The following is a 20,017-nucleotide window of genomic DNA, read 5'->3' as shown; positions in this document are numbered from 1 at the left end:
TGTACACACACTAGTCACTAGACTCTAGGCTAGTGACACATCTTACTATGGTGAAGGGACGATACAGCAAACACCGGGTACTAGTGAGAGAACAATATGCTCGGATGTCACCATCACCCCGCACACCGCATGCTGTACACACACTAGACACACCCACTCTACTCCCAGGCAAGGGTCTGTCAGATGCACACAGCCCAATTCCTACCAATACAGCTTTAAAGTGGACCTGGACCCATAACTTCCCCTCAGCTCTAAGACATAAGCAACAGCATAATAACCTTTAAAGAAATACAAAACAACAACATTGCAGCGGATACAAATCCTGCAATAATTATGCAGTGTGTCTACTTCCTGCTTTCATGGCAGCAGACATTAACATCCTGTGCTTTCAAATGATCTTATCTGCCATGGCAGTCAGGTGACACAGGGATGAATCAAATTACAACTTGTGATTAGTCACAAATGAGGGGGGATTAGACAAGCTAAACTCTCTAAATACATACGGGGTGCATTTCTCTAGGTTTCCTTCTGTCCTGTGTAAGAGTTCAGGTCTACTGACCATCACACGCAAGGAGAGGACAGGACTGTGCTACACGTAGCAGCTCCCCATTCCAGTAGCAGAGGATACCCTAAAGCACAAGGCGAGATCTCTGTGCTTCCGAGTTCCCAGCTCTGTACAAAGCCTGCATCAGTGATCTGGGGATTCCTTCCCTTGCTGAACATTACAGGGGAGGGGCACTAGCCAGGACTTATGTGGGCAGATAGCTGACACACACAGAGCAGGAAGCCAGCCAGTGACACAGCCGCACTCACAGGAAGCCCAGCCCAGCAGACACAGGACAAGCAGACACCAGAGACAGCCTAATCGGCAGGTCATGAGTCAGGTGGTCACATGATCTCTGGCTCAGCAGGAGTTAAGCAGCAGCCCTCCCCCAGACACTTGCACAATGCCGCAGTCACAGCACAGGGAGGGCAGTTTCCGTAAACTAGTGTGACTGTTTCCATGGCACAGATCCCCAGCACGCCAGTAGCCGAGACTATGTCACTGGCACGGCTCCCGGCAATAACCGTTTCATGGCCGTGTGCTTACACCGTGCACCCATACACTACCAACCTGCCCATATCACCACCATACACACCGCTCCCAGCAATAACCGATTCATGGCCGTGTGCTTACACCGTGCCCAATGCAGGTACAGGAACCAAGTCCTAGCCTGCCACCCCCACACACACCTAACCTTCCCATATCACCACCATACACACCTAACCTGCCCATATCACCACCATACACACCTAACCTGCCCATATCACCACCATTCACACCTAACCTGCCCATATCACCACCATACACACCTAACCTGCCCATATCACCACCATACACACTGTGCCCAATACAGGTACGGAACCAAGTCCTATCCTGCCACCCCCACTACCCCCCATACACACTACCAACCTGCCCATATCAGCACCATACACACTGCTCCTAGCAATATCAGATTCATGGCAGTGTACTCACACCGTGCCCAATACAGGTACAGGAACCAAGTCCTATCCTCATACCCAGCCACACCCCTAACCTGCCCATCTCACCACCATACACACCTAACCTGCCCATATCACCACCATACACACTGTGCCCAATACAGGTACGGGAACCTAACCAAGTCCTATCCTGCCACTCCCACACACACCTAACCTGCCCATATCACCACCATACACACCTAACCTGCCCATATCACCACCATACACACCTAACCTGCCCATATCACCACCATACACACTGTGCCCAATACAGGTACAGGAACCTAACCAAGTCCTCTCCTGCCACCCCCAGCCCATACACACTACCAACCTGCCCATATTGCCACCATACACACTGATCCCAGCAATAACCGTTTCTTGCCCAATATAGGTACGGGAACTAAATCCTACCCCCCCCCATACATACACACACACACACACACACACGTGTAACATGACCATACCCCCACCATTCACACAAACTAACCTGTAAGCCGAAGTTGCACAGCCTGGCCACACACACACACACAAATACTAACCTGCCCCCCCCCCCCCCCCCCCATACACATTGGTCACCACTTCTAACCTGCTTAAGCCTCACTTCTAACAACCCCCACTCACCCTCTCCCCTGCACCATACACATCTACCCTGCCGATCCCCCCCCCCCCCCCTCCTATATACACAGCCTCTTCTAAACTGCCACTAACCCCCTCACCCCCCAACTCTGTGGTAGAAAGGGGCAGGGTTACTCTGGGCCATAGTGCTGGCATTAGTCCGGTGTAGTCCTGCAACTCCAAGAGTAAATACTGTGGTCCACTATAATTTGAAGTGTCTGAATACATTTTATGTGAGTTTCAGTGAGAACAACAACAAGCCGAAAACAGAAAGCTAGTAAGTCTAGCAGCTGGCAACAAGTTTAGTCACAGGATCTGCACCTAAAGGCTGTTCAACCATATCCGGACGTAAAAGGAAAACAAGATGGCCGAACTCCTGCTCAAGCTCCTCTCCGTATTCCAGAACCTGCCAGATAAGTTCACATAAAGCCGAGGTTTTCCCCACCCCAAACACTCCTAGGATAGGACATGCAGAGTTTACAATGGCTATAAAACTACAACCATATTCCCTGGATAAGAAAATGTCACAAGAAAACCCATTAAAAATTAACAAGCTGCAACTTCTCGCTAGTAAAATTCAACCGATGAGTTCCAGTGCCCTGGAGGTACAAACTCCTATGACCTTGTCCCAAGGACGTCCATGGATCTGCCTCCCACACCCCAGATGCCAGCACAACACACACCGTGTGGCCCGGAGCCAACAGGGAGCTCAGGCATGCCACATCAAGTCGTGGCGTCATGTTCCTCAGGAGTGATGAAACGGGGGCCGTGGATTAAACCCTATGCATGTGTCTACAGCTCCGCAACGATGGGCCTGCACGAGGTTACACAAGACAGGAGGCTTGTCAAGATGTCCTTCAAGATAATCCGATTATCTGCCCGGCACACGAGAACAAAAACCGCTCACCTGAAGAAAGGCCAAAGGGCAGGCAAACGAGCCAACCAGGCCGATTGCACAACACGTTGTCTGCTAGGAGAGTGGGGGGTCTCCTCCAATAGCAGACAGCTGAAAAGATGGACCTTGCTGTCTCCCATAGCTTCCTGCTGGAGGAGGAGAGACATTTAAAATCCCACTGGCCAACTTTACAGGTTTCCAACTGCAGTCATTTGCATCTACCGATCGTCATTCAGTAGAAAACCCGGATGGTCTTCTAAAATACCAGCCAAAGCTCGACACAGAGGCCTATATGCAATTCACTTTCTCGCCTGAGTTTTCTCATGGGAGATCAATTTCAAACTTGTCAAAGTGCCTTCTGAACCACCAAGCAAGCAAAAGTACTCAAAATACTTTTGACAGCACTTGTTCCATTGCAAAGTGCCGAAAGGCTTTTCTAAATTAAAAAGCTGAAAACACATCTCCTAGGAGAAAACTCAGGAAAAAAAAAAAATAATAATTGCATATGGGCCCAAGTGCGGTTAAAGGGGAATTTCGGCCTAGACAAGCATGCAATCATTAAGTTACTTTATGTTAATTAAAATAGGTAATATAATCTCTTACCCCCTGTTTTCAAAGAACAGGCAAAGGTTTCTGATTTCATGAGGGCAGCCATCTTTTTGGTTGAAAGGAGGTGAGAGGGAGCACGAGATAAAGTTCCAACTGTCCTGTGTACCTCGCCCAGCTGCGCGTGCTAGACTTCAAATCTCAAATACTAAATTAAAGTGCTGCCGAGTAGATTTTTAGTCTGGAGGTTTACTTTAAGTGCCTGGACTCGCCAGTCTGTATTGGTCCCTAAATCTACCACACAAGCCTGCTGCCTGGGTGTCACCCTGGACTCAGCCCTCTCCTTCACCCCCCACATCCAAACCATAGTTAGGACCTACAATTTCCATTTATGCAACATCTCCAAGATCTGGCCTTTCCTAACCCCAGACACTGCCAAACTCCTTGTCCATGCCCTCATCTCCCGCCTGGACTACTGCAACTCCCTCCTGTCAGGCCTTCCTCAAAACCGCATCGCCCCCCCTACAATCCATCATGAACGCAGCAGCCAGACTCATTTACTCCTCCCACCGCTCTGTCTCCACGACTCCCCTACGTAAATCCCTTCACTGGCTTCCAATTCGCTTCAGAACCAGCTTCAAGATCCTATGTATGGCCTACAAATCTATACACATCTTGCCAGACCTTCATCTCTGACCTGGTCAGCAGATACACACCTGGCCACCCACTTCGCTCCTCCAACGACCTCCTCCTCACCACCCCACGCATCTCGCACGCCCATGCACAACTACAAGACTTCACAAGAGCTGCCTCCATCCTGTGGAACTCTCTCCCATCGCCCATCAGGCTTTCCCCCACCTTCAAACAAGCCCTCAAAACTTACCTCTGCAAGGAGTCCAACCCCACCTCCACGCTGCCCTAACTCTCTGCCAAGAAGCTCTCGATCCAGCACCTCCTTTCATGTCATATGTTGGCACTATATAAATCCAATAAATAAATCTAGTGAGAGCAGAAACCGAGGTCTACCAGTACAAAGACCTCAGGCTGAACACTTTCCCGTCACAGCTGACTGTACAGAGCAGTTCAGGGAAGGACAAGGGCCCAGGAACAATGGAAGCTATGACGGGAACGTGAAGTCTGCAGGGGGAAAAGTGTGTGAAAGTGACAACACAAACAACTCCACTGCTCGGGTCAGACTCAGCCCCAGGCCAGGCAGGAAAAGGTGGTTTGGATGAAGGGGTGGGAGAGAGAGGGAGGGAGGGATGGCGCTAGGACAGTCCATAGCCCCCGGGCCCAGGGGAAGAGTGCCAGGATAACACGCCCTGGGAACTGGCTGCAGGAGAACAACACACCTACCTGCGGGAACATTGCACAATGTCCTACACATTCACTAAGCCTCCGCTGGGTTAACCCCTCGCAGGCCGGCATGCCAGCCATCAGCAGGCTGTGAGCCAGAGGGTAAAAGTACAGCAGATTATCTGCTCCGCTAAGTCTCTGCAGTTCCTGGACTCTGACCCAGATAGGATCCGGAGGCCACGATCTGCAAGAACACACTGCGAGTCTGTCAGCAGCTTGTTCAAGTCTTGTGTCCCACCACCGGCCCTGAATTCACTCTTCCGCTGCACAGATGGCACAGCTCTGCCAAACCACACGATCACTCTTCACATTCCTCTCCCCAAGCTCAAACACTGCAGGGTCCACAGTACGAGCTACGGAGCAGGACTTGTGTGGGGAGAGGAGAGGCCTGGGCAACCAGAGTATTGGGACTGATACAACTTCTACAGTGCAGGGCATGTGTGAGGAGAGGCCATACAGTGCAGGGCATGTGTGGGGAGAGGAGAGGCCATACACTGCAGGACTTGTGTAGGGGAGAGGAGAGGCCATACACTGCAGGACTTGTGTAGGGGAGAGGAGAGGCCATACACTGCAGGACTTGTGTAGGGGAGAGGAGAGGCCATACGCTGCAGGACTTGTGTAGGGGAGAGGAGAGGCCATACACTGCAGGACTTGTGTAGGGGAGAGGAGAGGCCATACAGTGCAGGACTTGTGTGGGGGAGAGGAGAGGCCATACGCTGCAGGACTTGTGTAGGGGAGAGGAGAGACCATACAGTGCAGGACTTGTGTGGGGGAGAGGAGAGGCCATACAGTGCAGGACTTGTGTGGGGGAGAGGAGAGGTCATACGCTGCAGGACTTGTGTGGGGGAGAGGAGAGGCCATACGCTGCAGGACTTGTGTGGGGCAGAGGAGAGGCCATACAGTGCAGGACTTGTGTGGGGAGAGGAGAGGCCATACACTGCAGGACTTGTGTGGGGCAGAGGAGAGGCCATACACTGCAGGACTTGTGTGGGGCAGAGGAGAGGCCATACAGTGCAGGACTTGTGTGGGGCAGAGGAGAGGCCATACAGTGCAGGACTTGTGTGGGGAGAGGAGAGGCCATACACTGCAGGACTTGTGTAGGGGAGAGGAGAGGCCATACACTGCAGGACTTGTGTGGGGCAGAGGAGAGGCCATACAGTGCAGGACTTGTGTGGGGAGAGGAGAGGCCTGGGCAACCAGAGTATTGGGACTGATACAACTTCTACAGTGCAGGGCATGTGTGGGGAGAGGAGAGGCCATACACTGCAGGACTTGTGTGGGGCAGAGGAGAGGCCATACAGTGCAGGACTTGTGTGGGGAGAGGAGAGGCCATACACTGCAGGACTTGTGTAGGGGAGAGGAGAGGCCATACACTGCAGGACTTGTGTGGGGCAGAGGAGAGGCCATACAGTGCAGGACTTGTGTGGGGAGAGGAGAGGCCATACACTGCAGGACTTGTGTAGGGGAGAGGAGAGGCCATACACTGCAGGACTTGTGTGGGGCAGAGGAGAGGCCATACAGTGCAGGACTTGTGTGGGGAGAGGAGAGGCCATACACTGCAGGACTTGTGTGGGGCAGAGGAGAGGCCATACACTGCAGGACTTGTGTGGGGCAGAGGAGAGGCCATACAGTGCAGGACTTGTGTGGGGCAGAGGAGAGGCCATACAGTGCAGGACTTGTGTGGGGCAGAGGAGAGGCCATACACTGCAGGACTTGTGTGGGGAGAGGAGAGACCATACAGTGCAGGACTTGTGTGGGGAGAGGAGAGGCCATACAGTGCAGGACTTGTGTAGGGGAGAGGAGAGGCCATACAGTGCAGGACTTGTGTAGGGGAGAGGAGAGGCCATACAGTGCAGGACTTGTGTAGGGGAGAGGAGAGGCCATACACTGCAGGACTTGTGTAGGGGAGAGGAGAGGCCATACACTGCAGGACTTGTGTAGGGGAGAGGAGAGGCCATACACTGCAGGACTTGTGTAGGGGAGAGGAGAGGCCATACACTGCAGGACTTGTGTAGGGGAGAGGAGAGGCCATACACTGCAGGACTTGTGTAGGGGAGAGGAGAGGCCATACACTGCAGGACTTGTGTAGGGGAGAGGAGAGGCCATACACTGCAGGACTTGTGTAGGGGAGAGGAGAGGCCATACACTGCAGGACTTGTGTGGGGCAGAGGAGAGGCCATACAGTGCAGAACTTGTGTGGGGCAGAGGAGAGGCCATACAGTGCAGGACTTGTGTGGGGCAGAGGAGAGGCCATACAGTGCAGGACTTGTGTGGGGCAGAGGAGAGGCCATACAGTGCAGGACTTGTGTGGGGGAGAGGAGAGGCCATACGGAGCAGGACTTGTGTGGGGGAGAGGAGAGGCCTGGGCAACTAGAGTATTGGGACTGATACAACTTCTACAGTGCAGGGCATGTGTGGGGAGAGGCCATACACTGCAGGACTTGTGTAGGGAGAGGAGAGGCTTGGGCAACCAGAGTATTGGGACTGATACAACTACACTGCAGGGCATGTGTGGGGAGAGGAGAGGCCATACACTGCAGGACTTGTGTGGGGCAGAGAAGAGGCCATACAGTGCAGGACTTGTGTGGGGAGAGGAGGGCCTGGGTGACCAGGGTATTGGGACTGATACAGCTTCTACAGTGCAGGACATGTGTGGGGAGAAAGATAGGAGAGGCCATACAGAGCAGGACATGTGTGGGGAGAAAGATAGGAGAGGCCATACAGAGCAGGACTTGTGTGGGGCAGAGGAGAGGCCGTACAGTGCAGGACTTGTGTAGGGGAGAGGAGAGGCCGTACAGTGCAGGACTTGTGTAGGGGAGAGGAGAGGCCGTACAGTGCAGGACTTGTGTAGGGGAGAGGAGAGGCCGTACAGTGCAGGACTTGTGTAGGGGAGAGGAGAGGCCATACAGTGCAGGACTTGTGTAGGGGAGAGGAGAGGCCATACAGTGCAGGACTTGTGTAGGGGAGAGGAGAGGCCATACAGTGCAGGACTTGTGTAGGGGAGAGGAGAGGCCATACAGTGCAGGACTTGTGTAGGGGAGAGGAGAGGCCATACAGTGCAGGACTTGTGTAGGGGAGAGGAGAGGCCATACAGTGCAGGACTTGTGTAGGGGAGAGGAGAGGCCATACAGTGCAGGACTTGTGTAGGGGAGAGGAGAGGCCATACAGTGCAGGACTTGTGTAGGGGAGAGGAGAGGCCATACAGTGCAGGACTTGTGTAGGGGAGAGGAGAGGCCATACACTGCAGGACTTGTGTAGGGGAGAAGAGAGGCCATACACTGCAGGACTTGTGTAGGGGAGAGGAGAGGCCATACAGTGCAGGACTTGTGTAGGGGAGAGGAGAGGCCATACAGTGCAGGACTTGTGTAGGAGAGAGGAGAGGCCATACAGTGCAGGACTTGTGTAGGAGAGAGGAGAGGCCATACAGTGCAGGACTAGTGTAGGGGAGAGGAGAGGCCATACAGTGCAGGACTTGTGTGGGGCAGAGGAGAGGCCATACAGTGCAGGACTTGTGTAGGGGAGAGGAGAGGCCATACAGTGCAGGACTAGTGTAGGGGAGAGGAGAGGCCATACAGTGCAGGACTAGTGTAGGGGAGAGGAGAGGCCATACAGTGCAGGACTAGTGTAGGGGAGAGGAGAGGCCATACAGTGCAGGACTAGTGTAGGGGAGAGGAGAGGCCATACACTGCAGGACTAGTGTAGGGGAGAGGAGAGGCCATACACTGCGGGACTTGTGTAGGGGAGAGGCCATACACTGCAGGACTTGTGTAGGGGAGAGGAGAGGCCATACACGGCGGGACTTGTGTAGGGGAGAGGAGGGCCTGGGTGACCAGGGTATTGGGACTGATGCAGCTTCTACAGTACAGGACTTGTGTGGGAAGAAAGTAGTCACGAGTCGCCTGGGCGGCCAGGGTACAAGCACAGATACCGCACAGCTTCTATGGTGCAGGACCTGTATGGGGGAGAAGAGAGGCCATACGGTGCAGTACTTATGTGGTGTATAGGAGAGGCCCAGGTGACCAGGGTACAGGGACTGATAAAGCACACAGCTCCTTTCAACCAAACATGAGCAGAACTCTCACAAAGTCACATCACTGTCAGACAGTCTTGTATTGCTCCACATACAGCTGGCATCTCTGCCTTTATAGCCAGATTCACCAGAGTTTACAAAGTCAGATCAGTGTCAGGTTTATCCATCACAGGCCAATTCTGGAGAAACCCGGGAGGAGTCATTCTGAACCATCAACCAAACCAGGAAGCGATCTCACACATCAGGAAGCAGTAAGGCACCACAAAACCAACAGCATCCAGTACACAGCAACTACCACGTGACAACAGGAAGCGTTGCATAGTACCACGCAAACAGGAAGTGGTACAGGGTATGGCAATACCATGAGACAGTAGAGTGCCACCAGGCAGTAGTACAGGGCCACTATGTAGAACAGGGGACGAACACAGTACCACACCACCAGGCAGCAACATAACAGTACAGGGCAAGGTGCCACTATGATACCAGGGAATGGTACCATGTCACCAGGCAGCAACGGGAAGTATAGGGCATAAATTGCAGCAATAGGAAGTGGTATAGGGCACAATGCTACCAGGCAACAAGAAGCAGTACAGGGTACCAAGCCACTGCGTGACAACAGGAAGCGGAACAGGCAGCATGACGCCACTGCGTGACAACAGGAAGCAGTACAGGGAGTACAACGCCACCATGGTGACAACAGGAAGCAGAACAGGCAGCATGACGCCACCGCGTGACAACAGGAAGCAGTACAGGGAGTACAACGCCACCATGTGACAACAGGAAGCGGTACAGGGAGTACGACACCAACATGGTGACAACAGGAAGCGGTACAGGGAGTACAACGCCACCGTGTGACAACAGGAAGCAGTACTGGGACTACGACACCACCATGGTGACATCAGGAAGCGGTACAGGGAGTACGACACCAACATGGTGACAACAGGAAGCGGTACGAGGAGTACAACGTCACCGCGTGACAACAGGAAGCAGTACAGGGAGTACAACGCCACCATGTGACAACAGGAAGCAGTGCAGGGTATGATGCCACCGCGTGACAACAGGAAGCAGTACAGGGAGTACAACGCCACCATGTGACAACAGGAAGCAGTGCAGGGTATGATGCCACCGTGTGACAACAGGAAGCAGTACAGGGAGTACACCGCCACCATGGTGACAACAGGAAGCAGTGCAGGGTATGATGCCACCGTGTGACAACAGGAAGCAGTACAGGGAGTACGACGCCACCGTGTGACAACAGGAAGCAGTACAGGGAGTACGACGCCACCGCGTGACAACAGGAAGCAGTACAGGGAGTACGACGCCAACATGGTGACAACAGGAAGCAGTACAGGGAGTACAACGCCACCGCGTGACAACAGGAAGCAGTACAGGGAGTACGACGCCACCGCGTGACAACAGGAAGCGGTACAGGGAGTACAACGCCACCGTCTGACAACAGGAAGCAGTCCTGGGACTACGACACCACCATGGTGACATCAGGAAGCAGTGCAGGGAGTACAACGCCACCATGTGACAACAGGAAGCAGTGCAGGGTATGATGCCACCATGTGACAACAGGAAGCAGTACAGGGAGTACAACGCCACCATGTGACAACAGGAAGCAGTGCAGGGTATGATGTCACCATGTGACAACAGGAAGCAGTACAGGGAATACAACGCCACCATGGTGACAACAGGAAGCGGAACAGGCAGCACGATGCCACCGAGTGACAACAGGAAGCGGTACAGGGAGCACAACGCCACCGCGTGACAACAGGAAGCGGTGCAGGGAATACAACACCACCGCGTGACAACAGGAAGCAGTGCAGGGAGCACAACGCCACCGCGTGACAACAGGAAGCAGTGCAGGGAGTACAACGCCACCGCGTGACAACAGGAAGCAGTGCAGGGAGTACAACGCCACCGCGTGACAACAGGAAGCCGTGCAGGGAGTACAACGCCACCGCGTGACAACAGGAAGCCGTGCAGGGAGTACAACGCCACCGCGTGACAACAGGAAGCCGTGCAGGGAGTACAACGCCACCGCGTGACAACAGGAAGCAGTGCAGGGAGTACAACGCCACCGCGTGACAACAGGAAGCCGTGCAGGGAGTACAACGCCACCGCGTGACAACAGGAAGCAGTGCAGGGAGTACAACGCCACCGCGTGACAACAGGAAGCAGTGCAGGGAGTACAACGCCACCGCGTGACAACAGGAAGCAGTGCAGGGAGTACAACGCCACCGCGTGACAACAGGAAGCAGTGCAGGGAGTACAACGCCACCGCGTGACAACAGGAAGCAGTGCAGGGAGTACAACGCCACCGCGTGACAACAGGAAGCAGTGTAGGGAGTACAACGCCACCGCGTGACAACAGGAAGCAGTGTAGGGAGTACAACGCCACCGCGTGACAACAGGAAGCCGTGCAGGGAGTACAACGCCACCGCGTGACAACAGGAAGCAGTACAGGGAGTACAACGCCACCGCGTGACAACAGGAAGCAGTACAGGGAGTACAACGCCACCGTGTGACAACAGGAAGCAGAACAGGTAGCACAACGCCACCAAGTGACAACAGGAAGCAGTACAGGCAGTACGACACCACCATGGTGACAACAGGAAGCGGTCCAGGCCACACAACGCCACTGCAAAATAATTCTAATCAACTCACAAAAGTTAAAGTTAGCACCTGACCAATCCAGTTTATGGCAATACTCCCTAGACACACACAGACACACACACACAGTTAGGTACGAGATACCACATGAGGGGGAAACATGCATATCTTACAAAAGCAATGCAGAGCTGTCTCTATTGTACAAGGACGTCTTGACTGAGTTCACAGCTACAGTCCCCTCCCCACAACAACTGCCCTGAAGGAAGTGAGGCAAGCAATGTTTACACTTTTGACATGTAAACTAGACTAACAACTTTTTGTGTCTCTGAAGGGGACCTTTCCCTGGTACAGAGTTCCCAGAATTCCTGCAGCCGACATGGAAAGGCTGGACAAACTTCAGCATTCCTGTACCCTGGGCTCCTCAGAACGGCCAATTGCCCCAGCGTCACAATTCCCATCAGGCTCCTGGACAGACCACCCAGCACCAACCTGATAGGTCCTCATTAAAAACAGGACATGTGAGAATCTCACTAGGAATGGACAATGACATACATCTAATTCAGAGTTGACAGAGGACTATGCAAATTATCCACCTTGGCTTGGTCTTCAAGTGCCGTAAATAGTCATAGCCCACCCCCAGGTATGAAAAACAAACAAGACAGACAACACAAATACATGGAGCATAGGTGACAGTGTTCTATGTATATACATACACACACACGGCAGAGGGCCACACCAGAGACACGCAGCAGACAGGCACACTACACACTACTGGACACAGGAGAGGCCGAGGGGTACACTGCATTTACACCATGCAAAGGAGAGACCAAGAAGCACACAGGGAAGAGAGGCTTATCGTACACATACATACGGAAGGGGGGGGGGGGGGGCATAGGGGCACGCTGTCCACACACACACACACACACACACACTGGCAGAGGGGCACGCTGTCCACACACACACACTGGCAGAGGGGCACACACACTGGCAGAGGGGCACACACACTGGCAGAAGGGCACACCACACACACACACTGGCAGAAGGGCACACCACACACACACACTGGCAGAAGGGCACACCACACACACACACTGGCAGAAGGGCACACCACACACACACACTGGCAGAAGGGCACACCACACACACACACTGGCAGAAGGGCACACCACACACACACACTGGCAGAGGGGCACACCACACACACACACTGGCAGAGGGGCACACCACACACACACACTGGCAGAGGGGCACACCACACACACACTGGCAGAGGGGCACACCACACACACACACTGGCAGAGGGGCACACCACACACACACACACTGGCAGAGGGGCACACCACACACACTGGCAGAGGGGCACACCACACACACACACACTGGCAGAGGGGCACACCACACACTGGCAGAGGGGCACACCACACACACACACTGGCAGAGGGGCACACCACCCACACACACTGGCAGAGGGGCACACCACCCACACACACTGGCAGAGGGGCACAGGTATGAGAGAGAATATACTTTATTGTACAGTTATTTTTGCACATTACACTTTTCTGTGGGGTCTCATGCACGACATGCAGACTCCCGAGGTCTGACAGATGCAAAGTTGCAGAGCTGCAGCAGGTAGCAGTGAAGCACAGCACCTCCTCCCCCCCCCCCCCCCCCCCATAGCTCCACAGGCTGCAGACAAGCCTGACCTCTCCATATGCTTTCAAGGTCAGACAAGTCCTGCACTTGGGGCAATTCCTGAGGTTCCCTTCTGCGAGGCCTGGGATCTCTACTGATACTCAGAAGTCATATGAAACCCCCTGAAGGCCAACCCAGCTCTGCTACCACAGGAGGTCCACACAAACTACACGCTAAACCCATTAACCCCTTCACAACAGGATGCACCTGTCTAACCAGCCCCAGCAGATCGCAGCTGCCTGCAAGGGTTAACACAGTCACCTGACAGAGCTACATGTCAGAGAATAACACCATTAACCCTTCACTGCCCTGCTGCGTCTTCAGGACAACCTGTACATTACGAGGAGAACCCTCGGGGGGCCCCAGAGAGCCTGGTTACACAATGCTGCATATCCGCTCAATGCACAGCCTGGCACACCGACCCCAGGGTCACATTACTCAGATAATGTTTCTGTCACCTGAGATCTCGGCTCCTCCATGTGACATCACAGCACTACAAACGACGGCAGCCCCAGGCTCCTGGCCTGCATGTGTCTACTAGACTGCAAGCTTTGCGGGCAACAAGCTGGCACTACGGGCAGGACGTGCAGACACAACAGAGCCACATAGATCATTAAACAGACACCGTCCAGGGCAGCCAAGAATTCCTGGAAGGGGTCTGTGCAGCAGACAGCTGGCAACATGCTGCAGATGCCAATTTACAAGTGAAAGGCCATTGTAGCCGGCAGACTCCGAGGGCACCAGCAGAAGACCCCTGGCACCAGGGAGCCGGCAGCCACACGCCATCCTCAGACATTAGCTGCAGCGCCAGTCCTCCCTGCAATGCAGGGTCTCTGCTGCCGGAAAAGCTGACACTTAACCCATCCCTGCCAGGAGCCTCCACTGCAGTGATGGAGACCGTCCAAGAGCTACCCACAATGCAGCAGACACACGGAGGTGGAAGATTAATGGTGGGATGCAAAAGAACAGACACGGATGTTAAGTCGATGCAGCAAAATGGAGGAGGGCCAAGACTAGAACGGAACAAGCAAACGCTTCACCTGCCATTTATTCTAAACACAGCAGCTCAAACATGACAGGTCCACGGAACGGAGTCTCCAACCGACATCTCATCCATTCTAAACACACCAGATGAACCCAAATGTGACCTATTCCAAGACTGAGTCTCCAACCAACATCTTATCCATTCTAAATACACCAGATCAACTCAGGCCAAACGTGACATGCCCCCGAGACTGGGTCTCCAACCAACATCTCATTTATTCTAAAATACACCAGCTAAACCCAAATGTGACGTTCCCGAGACAGAGTCTCCAACCAACATCTCATCTATTCTAAACACACCAGATGAACCCAAATGTGACATATTCCAAGACTGAGTCTCCAACCAACATCTCATCTATTCTAAAATACACCAGCTGAACTCAAATGTGACGTTCCCGAGACAGAGTCTCCAACATCTCGTGTATGCCAAACAAACCAGATCAAACAGCCCTGTATGCCATTTAGGACGGAGACGTCAAACCTCATTTATTTCACAGATACCAGACACGACAATTTCCCGAAACAGAATACCCAACCAATATCTGTCATTTCTCCTGCAGACACCAGCTCAACAGTCCAGATACAACATTTCCCCCAAGACTGACCCACAACGCCAATACGCTGCAGATGCAGACCCCCCCCCAAAGGCTGTACTACAATCCACACTTTACTCTGTAGAACCCCAAGTCAAGACCGGCTCAGGAACCCATTACACTACAGACCCCCGCCTTAAAGGACAACTGAAACAAGAGGGATATGGTGGCTGCCATATTTATTGCCTTTTATACAATACCAGTTGCCTGGCAGTACTGCTGATCCTCTAATACTTTCAGCGATAGACCCTGAACAAGAATGCAGCAGATCAGATTAGCTGCAAGCTTGTTTCTGGTGCGAGTCAGACACTACTGAGGACAAATAGACCAGCAGGGCTGCCAGGCTACTAGTATTGTTTAAGGTAATAAAAAAAAACACAAAAAAAAATAGTTTCTGTATCCCCCCCCCCCCAACCATCACACAACCCATTGAGATGAGAGGAAAAACACATTACTGTGCAAGTAATGAGTCTGGAGACAAGAAAGCCATACATAGAGGTCTTCTCTATGCGATTTCAGGTTTGTCTGCACTATCTATATTGATGAAGGGGACCCTCCGTCGCCCCGAAACAATTGTCATGCTGTGCAAACAATAAACTCGCTTGGAGAATTGACATGGTGTGCCAGTCGAACTTGTATCACTGATACAAGTCTTCTCTAGGGTTGGACAAACCCCAGGAGTAAGTTAGCCAAGACTCCTCAAAATTACACCAGGTTGCTAACTTTTGAGAGGTGTTGGCACCTAACTTCCTGCAGAGATAATTCCACATAAATGGGTCCACCTCTGCAGACACCAGTATCAGTGGTGGTCAAATACACATTTCATGTAGAAGATGGTTCCATTAGCAAGAATCACAGAAAACATTACAAAGAGTTCAGCACTAGCCCTGACCTAGATACTCTAACGGAGAACTAGCACACACACCTAATCTGGAACCTCTCGGATTTCAGGACAATAAGGCGTCGTTCTGGGTGCCCCACATTGCCGAACATTGGCAGCTTTCTACCCATTAACCTCATTTGCACTACCAACCACTCTCCGCATCTCCCCACACTATCCAGAAGTGGCTCCGCCCCTAACACCCCTTCCCATACAGATACTGCACCACGCACACATAGATGCGGCAGAACCAGGACCCCCCCCCCTACTGTCCAACAGAGTTGCAGGTCCATCTATTACAGAAGTATATATAACCACACTATCTAGAGACTGCCAAAATATCCAACTCCCTCCTTCGCTCTATTGCCACCATTCTCCGCATACCCTGAAGATTTATCCCCTTTTTTCCCCAGCTACCATACTGAACTTAGAGGCTGGAGAACAACCCAGCAGCAAACAAACTTTTCCCATACCTGGAAGCCTAGGAACCTCCAATAACATCACCCCAACCACCTCTACCATAGCCTGAGCCTAGGAACCCCAAATATCCCCATCCCAACCCCCTCCACCCATATCTGGAGTCTAGGAGTCCTCAATACCACAGTCAACCCACACCACAAAATACAAAGTCTAGGAAGCCACTCCAAACATCCCAACACACCACAGACATGAAGCCTGGTAGAAGCCTCCAACCCATATCTGGAGCCTGGAAACCCCTGATACCACCAGCTTGCACAAGAATAAATCCTGGTAAGCCCTCACACCACCAACTAAACCCCATATCATTAACCCCTTCAACTTTCTCCATATCTGAAGCATGGAAACCCCTCATACCACCATGTACAGAATAGGAGGAACCCACAGTATCACCAAACACTGTCAGTGACAAGCCTAAATATACTCTAAAGAGCTTTGGAAGAGTAAGTCACTACATACATACTAAATAATACCCTGCTAACTTACACCATATCTGGAGCACGTAAACCCTTATTACCACTAACCTGCCCCAAACACAGAGCGCCAAGGACTACCAATACTACCAACCTGCCCCACATACAGAACGTAAAACCTACTCTACAACAACCTGAAGCCTGTCAATACCTCCAATAAGACCCTTGCATAGAACCTGAAAACCACCAACCTGCCCCATGTATAGCACATGGAACACCAATTCCACCAGCCTGCCACTAGTATACTGCCCGCAACCCCCAACTCACACCATGTACCCCCAATAAAAATCAACTTGAAACATGTATAGGACTTGGAACCCCAAATCCCACCAACCTGCCCCATGTATAGAGCCTGGAACCCTCAATACCACCAACCTGCCCCATGTCCCACTCCAAGTACCCCCAATACAAATCAACCTAACTTAGGTTACCTAACCCATGTATAGGTCCTGGGAACCCCCAAACTGCCTCCTGTACAGAGTCTGGGACCCCCAATATCACCAACCTGCCCCCTGTACCCCCAGTCTGCCCCCTGTATACAGCCTGGGACCCCTAATGCCACCAATCAGCCCAATTTATGGAGCATGGGAACCCCCAATACAATTAACCTGCCCCATGTACCCCCAGCCTGCCCCAGTATAGAGCCTGGGAACCTCCAATACCACCAACCAGCCTCCTGTATAACACCTGGGAACCTTCAATACCACCAACCTGCCCCCTGTACCCCCAGCCTGCCCCTGTATAGAGTCTGGGACCCCAATACCTCCAGTTTGCCCCCTGTATAGAGTCTGGGACCCCAATACCCCCAGCCTGCCCCTGTATAGAGTCTGGGACCCCAATACCTCCAGCTTGCCCCCTGTATAGAGTCTGGGACCCCAATACCTCCAGCTTGCCCCCTGTATAGAGTCTGGGACCCCAATACCTCCAGCTTGCCCCCTGTATAGAGTCTGGGACCCCAATACCTCCAGCTTGCCCCCTGTATAGAGTCTGGGACCCCAATACCCCCAGCCTGCCCCTGTATAGAGTCTGGGACCCCAATACCCCCAGCCTGCCCCTGTATAGAGTCTGGGACCCCAATACCACCACCTTGCCACCTGTATACCCCCCTAGCACCAACCTGCCCCCTGTACTCCCAGCCTGCATCCTGTATAGAGCCTGGGACCCCCAATACCTCCACCCTGCCCCCTGTATACCCCCCTAGCACCAACCTGCCCCCTGTACTCCCAGCCTGCCCCCTGTATAGAGCCTGGGACCCCCAATACCTCCACCCTGCCCCCTGTATACCCCCCTAGCAGCAGGCTGGCCCCTCCCCCGGTCACACAGCAGGCTGGCCCCCATGTGAGGCGCCATATAGGGAGGTCACGTGTCCCGGCTGCATGTACAGATCATATACAGGCGGAGTACATATGTATTATATTTATATGTATACAGAGGCCGGGCATGCCGCTCTCACCCCGTATCCCATGGTGGCTGCTGATGTATGATCTCCTCCGACCGGCTCCGTCCGCACTGCACCTCCGTCTGTAACCCGCCCCCGCCAGTACGCCTATATATATATCCCGCCTGCCGGCTGACGTCACCCGTCTCCCGGGCAGCGCTCCGCCTCACAGGTAACTCCGCCCCCAGCTGCTTCACAGCGCGCGTCCCCGCCTCTCACTTCACAGCGCGCGTCCCCGCCTCTAACTACACTGCGCGTCCCCGCCTCTCGCTTCACAGCGCGCGTCCCCGCTCCAACTCACAGGCAAATTCAGAGCGCGTCCCCGGCTACTCCTCAGATAGCGTCCCCAACTCTCCCTCCAGCGCAGCCCCGGCTAATTCACCTCACTGTGTGCATCTCCTCCTCACAGGTATACTCCACGCGCATCTCCGCCTCTCCCTACAGCGCGCATGCTCAGCTACTCCCTACGGCACATGTCCCTGCCACTCCCTAAGGCGAGCATGCCTGCTACTTCTCCCTAAGGCACGCATCCCCGCCAGTCCCTACGGCGCGCATGCCCAGCTACTCCCTACGGCGCACATCCCCGCCTCTCCCTACGGCAAGCATGCCCGCTACTTCTCCCTACGGCACGCATGCCCAGCTACTCCCTACGGCACGCGTCCCTGCCACTCCCTAAGGCGAGCATGCCTGCTACTTCTCCCTAAGGCACGCATCCCCACCAGTCCCTACGGCGCGCATGCCCAGCTACTCCCTACGGCGCACATCCCCGCCTCTCCCTACGGCAAGCATCCCCGCCAGTCCCTACAGCGCACATCCCCGCCTCTCCCTACGGCAAGCATGCCCGCTACTTCTCCCTACGGCACACATGCCCAGCTACTCCCTACGGCACGCGTCCCTGCCACTCCCTAAGGCGAGCATGCCTGCTACTTCTCCCTAAGGCACGCATCCTCGCCAGTCCCTACGGCGCGCATACCCAGCTACTCCCTACGGCGCGCATCCCCACCTCTCCCTATGGCAAGCATGCCCGCTACTTCTCCCTACGGCACACATGCCCAGCTACTCCCTACGGCGCGCGTCCCCACCTCTCCATACAGCGCGCTCCCCGCCACTTCTCCTTAAGGCACACATCCCCACCAGTCCCTACGGCGCGCATGCCCAGCCAGGGACGGGCCGAGGCATAGGCTGGAGAGGCTCCAGCCTCAGGGCGCAGTGTAGGAGGGGGCGCAGAATTAATTCAGCTGTCATTCCTAATGGTGTTTGAAGCAGAAAGAAATAAGAAAAGGGGATACATGGCAGTGACTGCGAGCCATATAACTAGATATTAAGGTGTTGGGGAGGTTGTGGGCCCTGTGGCGCCTCTTAGCCCAATAGCAATCAGTGTGTGATGGCTGGAGTGGCAGGGATGGAGGGGCGCACTTTGGTGTCTCAGCCATGGGTGCTGGAGGAACTTGTCCCAGCCCTGTGCCCAGCTACTCCCTATGGCACGCATCCCCACCTCTCCCTACGGCCCACGTCCCTGCCTCTCCCTACGGCCCACGTCCCCGCCACTCCCTACTGCCCACGTCCCCGCCACTCCCTATGGCGAGCATGCCCGCTACTTCTCCCTAAGGCACGCATCCCCACCAGTCCTTACGGCGCGCATGCCCAGCTACTCCCTACGGCGCGCATCCCCGCCTCTCCCTACGGCGAGCATCCCCGCCAGTCTCTACGGCGCGCATGCCCAGCTACTCCCTACGGCACGCATCCCCGCCTCTCCCTACGGCCCGCGTCTCCGCCACTCCCTACGGCGAGCGTGCCCGCCACTCCCTATGGCGAGCGTCCCCGCCACACCCTACGGCGAG

The 20,017-nt window shown here is 54.0% G+C and overlaps 1 protein-coding gene across 1 annotated transcript in view; it reads right to left on the bottom strand.

The window, feature by feature from the left end:
- Nucleotides 1-18,297, bottom strand: part of ATP1A1 (ATPase Na+/K+ transporting subunit alpha 1) — an 83,490-nt gene extending 65,193 nt beyond the window's left edge. Inside the window, exon 1 of the mRNA XM_068271009.1 lies at nt 18,192-18,297. Coding sequence (XP_068127110.1) covers nt 18,192-18,203 — 12 coding nt within the window. The 5' untranslated portion in view covers nt 18,204-18,297. The remainder of the gene's footprint in view (nt 1-18,191) is intronic.
- Between the last annotated feature and the right edge of the window lie 1,720 nt (nt 18,298-20,017).

The sequence above is a fragment of the Hyperolius riggenbachi genome, chromosome 2 (genome assembly GCF_040937935.1).
Source record: "Hyperolius riggenbachi isolate aHypRig1 chromosome 2, aHypRig1.pri, whole genome shotgun sequence".
In the NCBI taxonomy this organism is placed as follows: Eukaryota; Metazoa; Chordata; class Amphibia; order Anura; family Hyperoliidae; genus Hyperolius; species Hyperolius riggenbachi.
The sequence above is the reverse complement of the archived record's forward strand: the minus strand, read 5'-3'. Positions and strand labels throughout refer to the sequence as shown.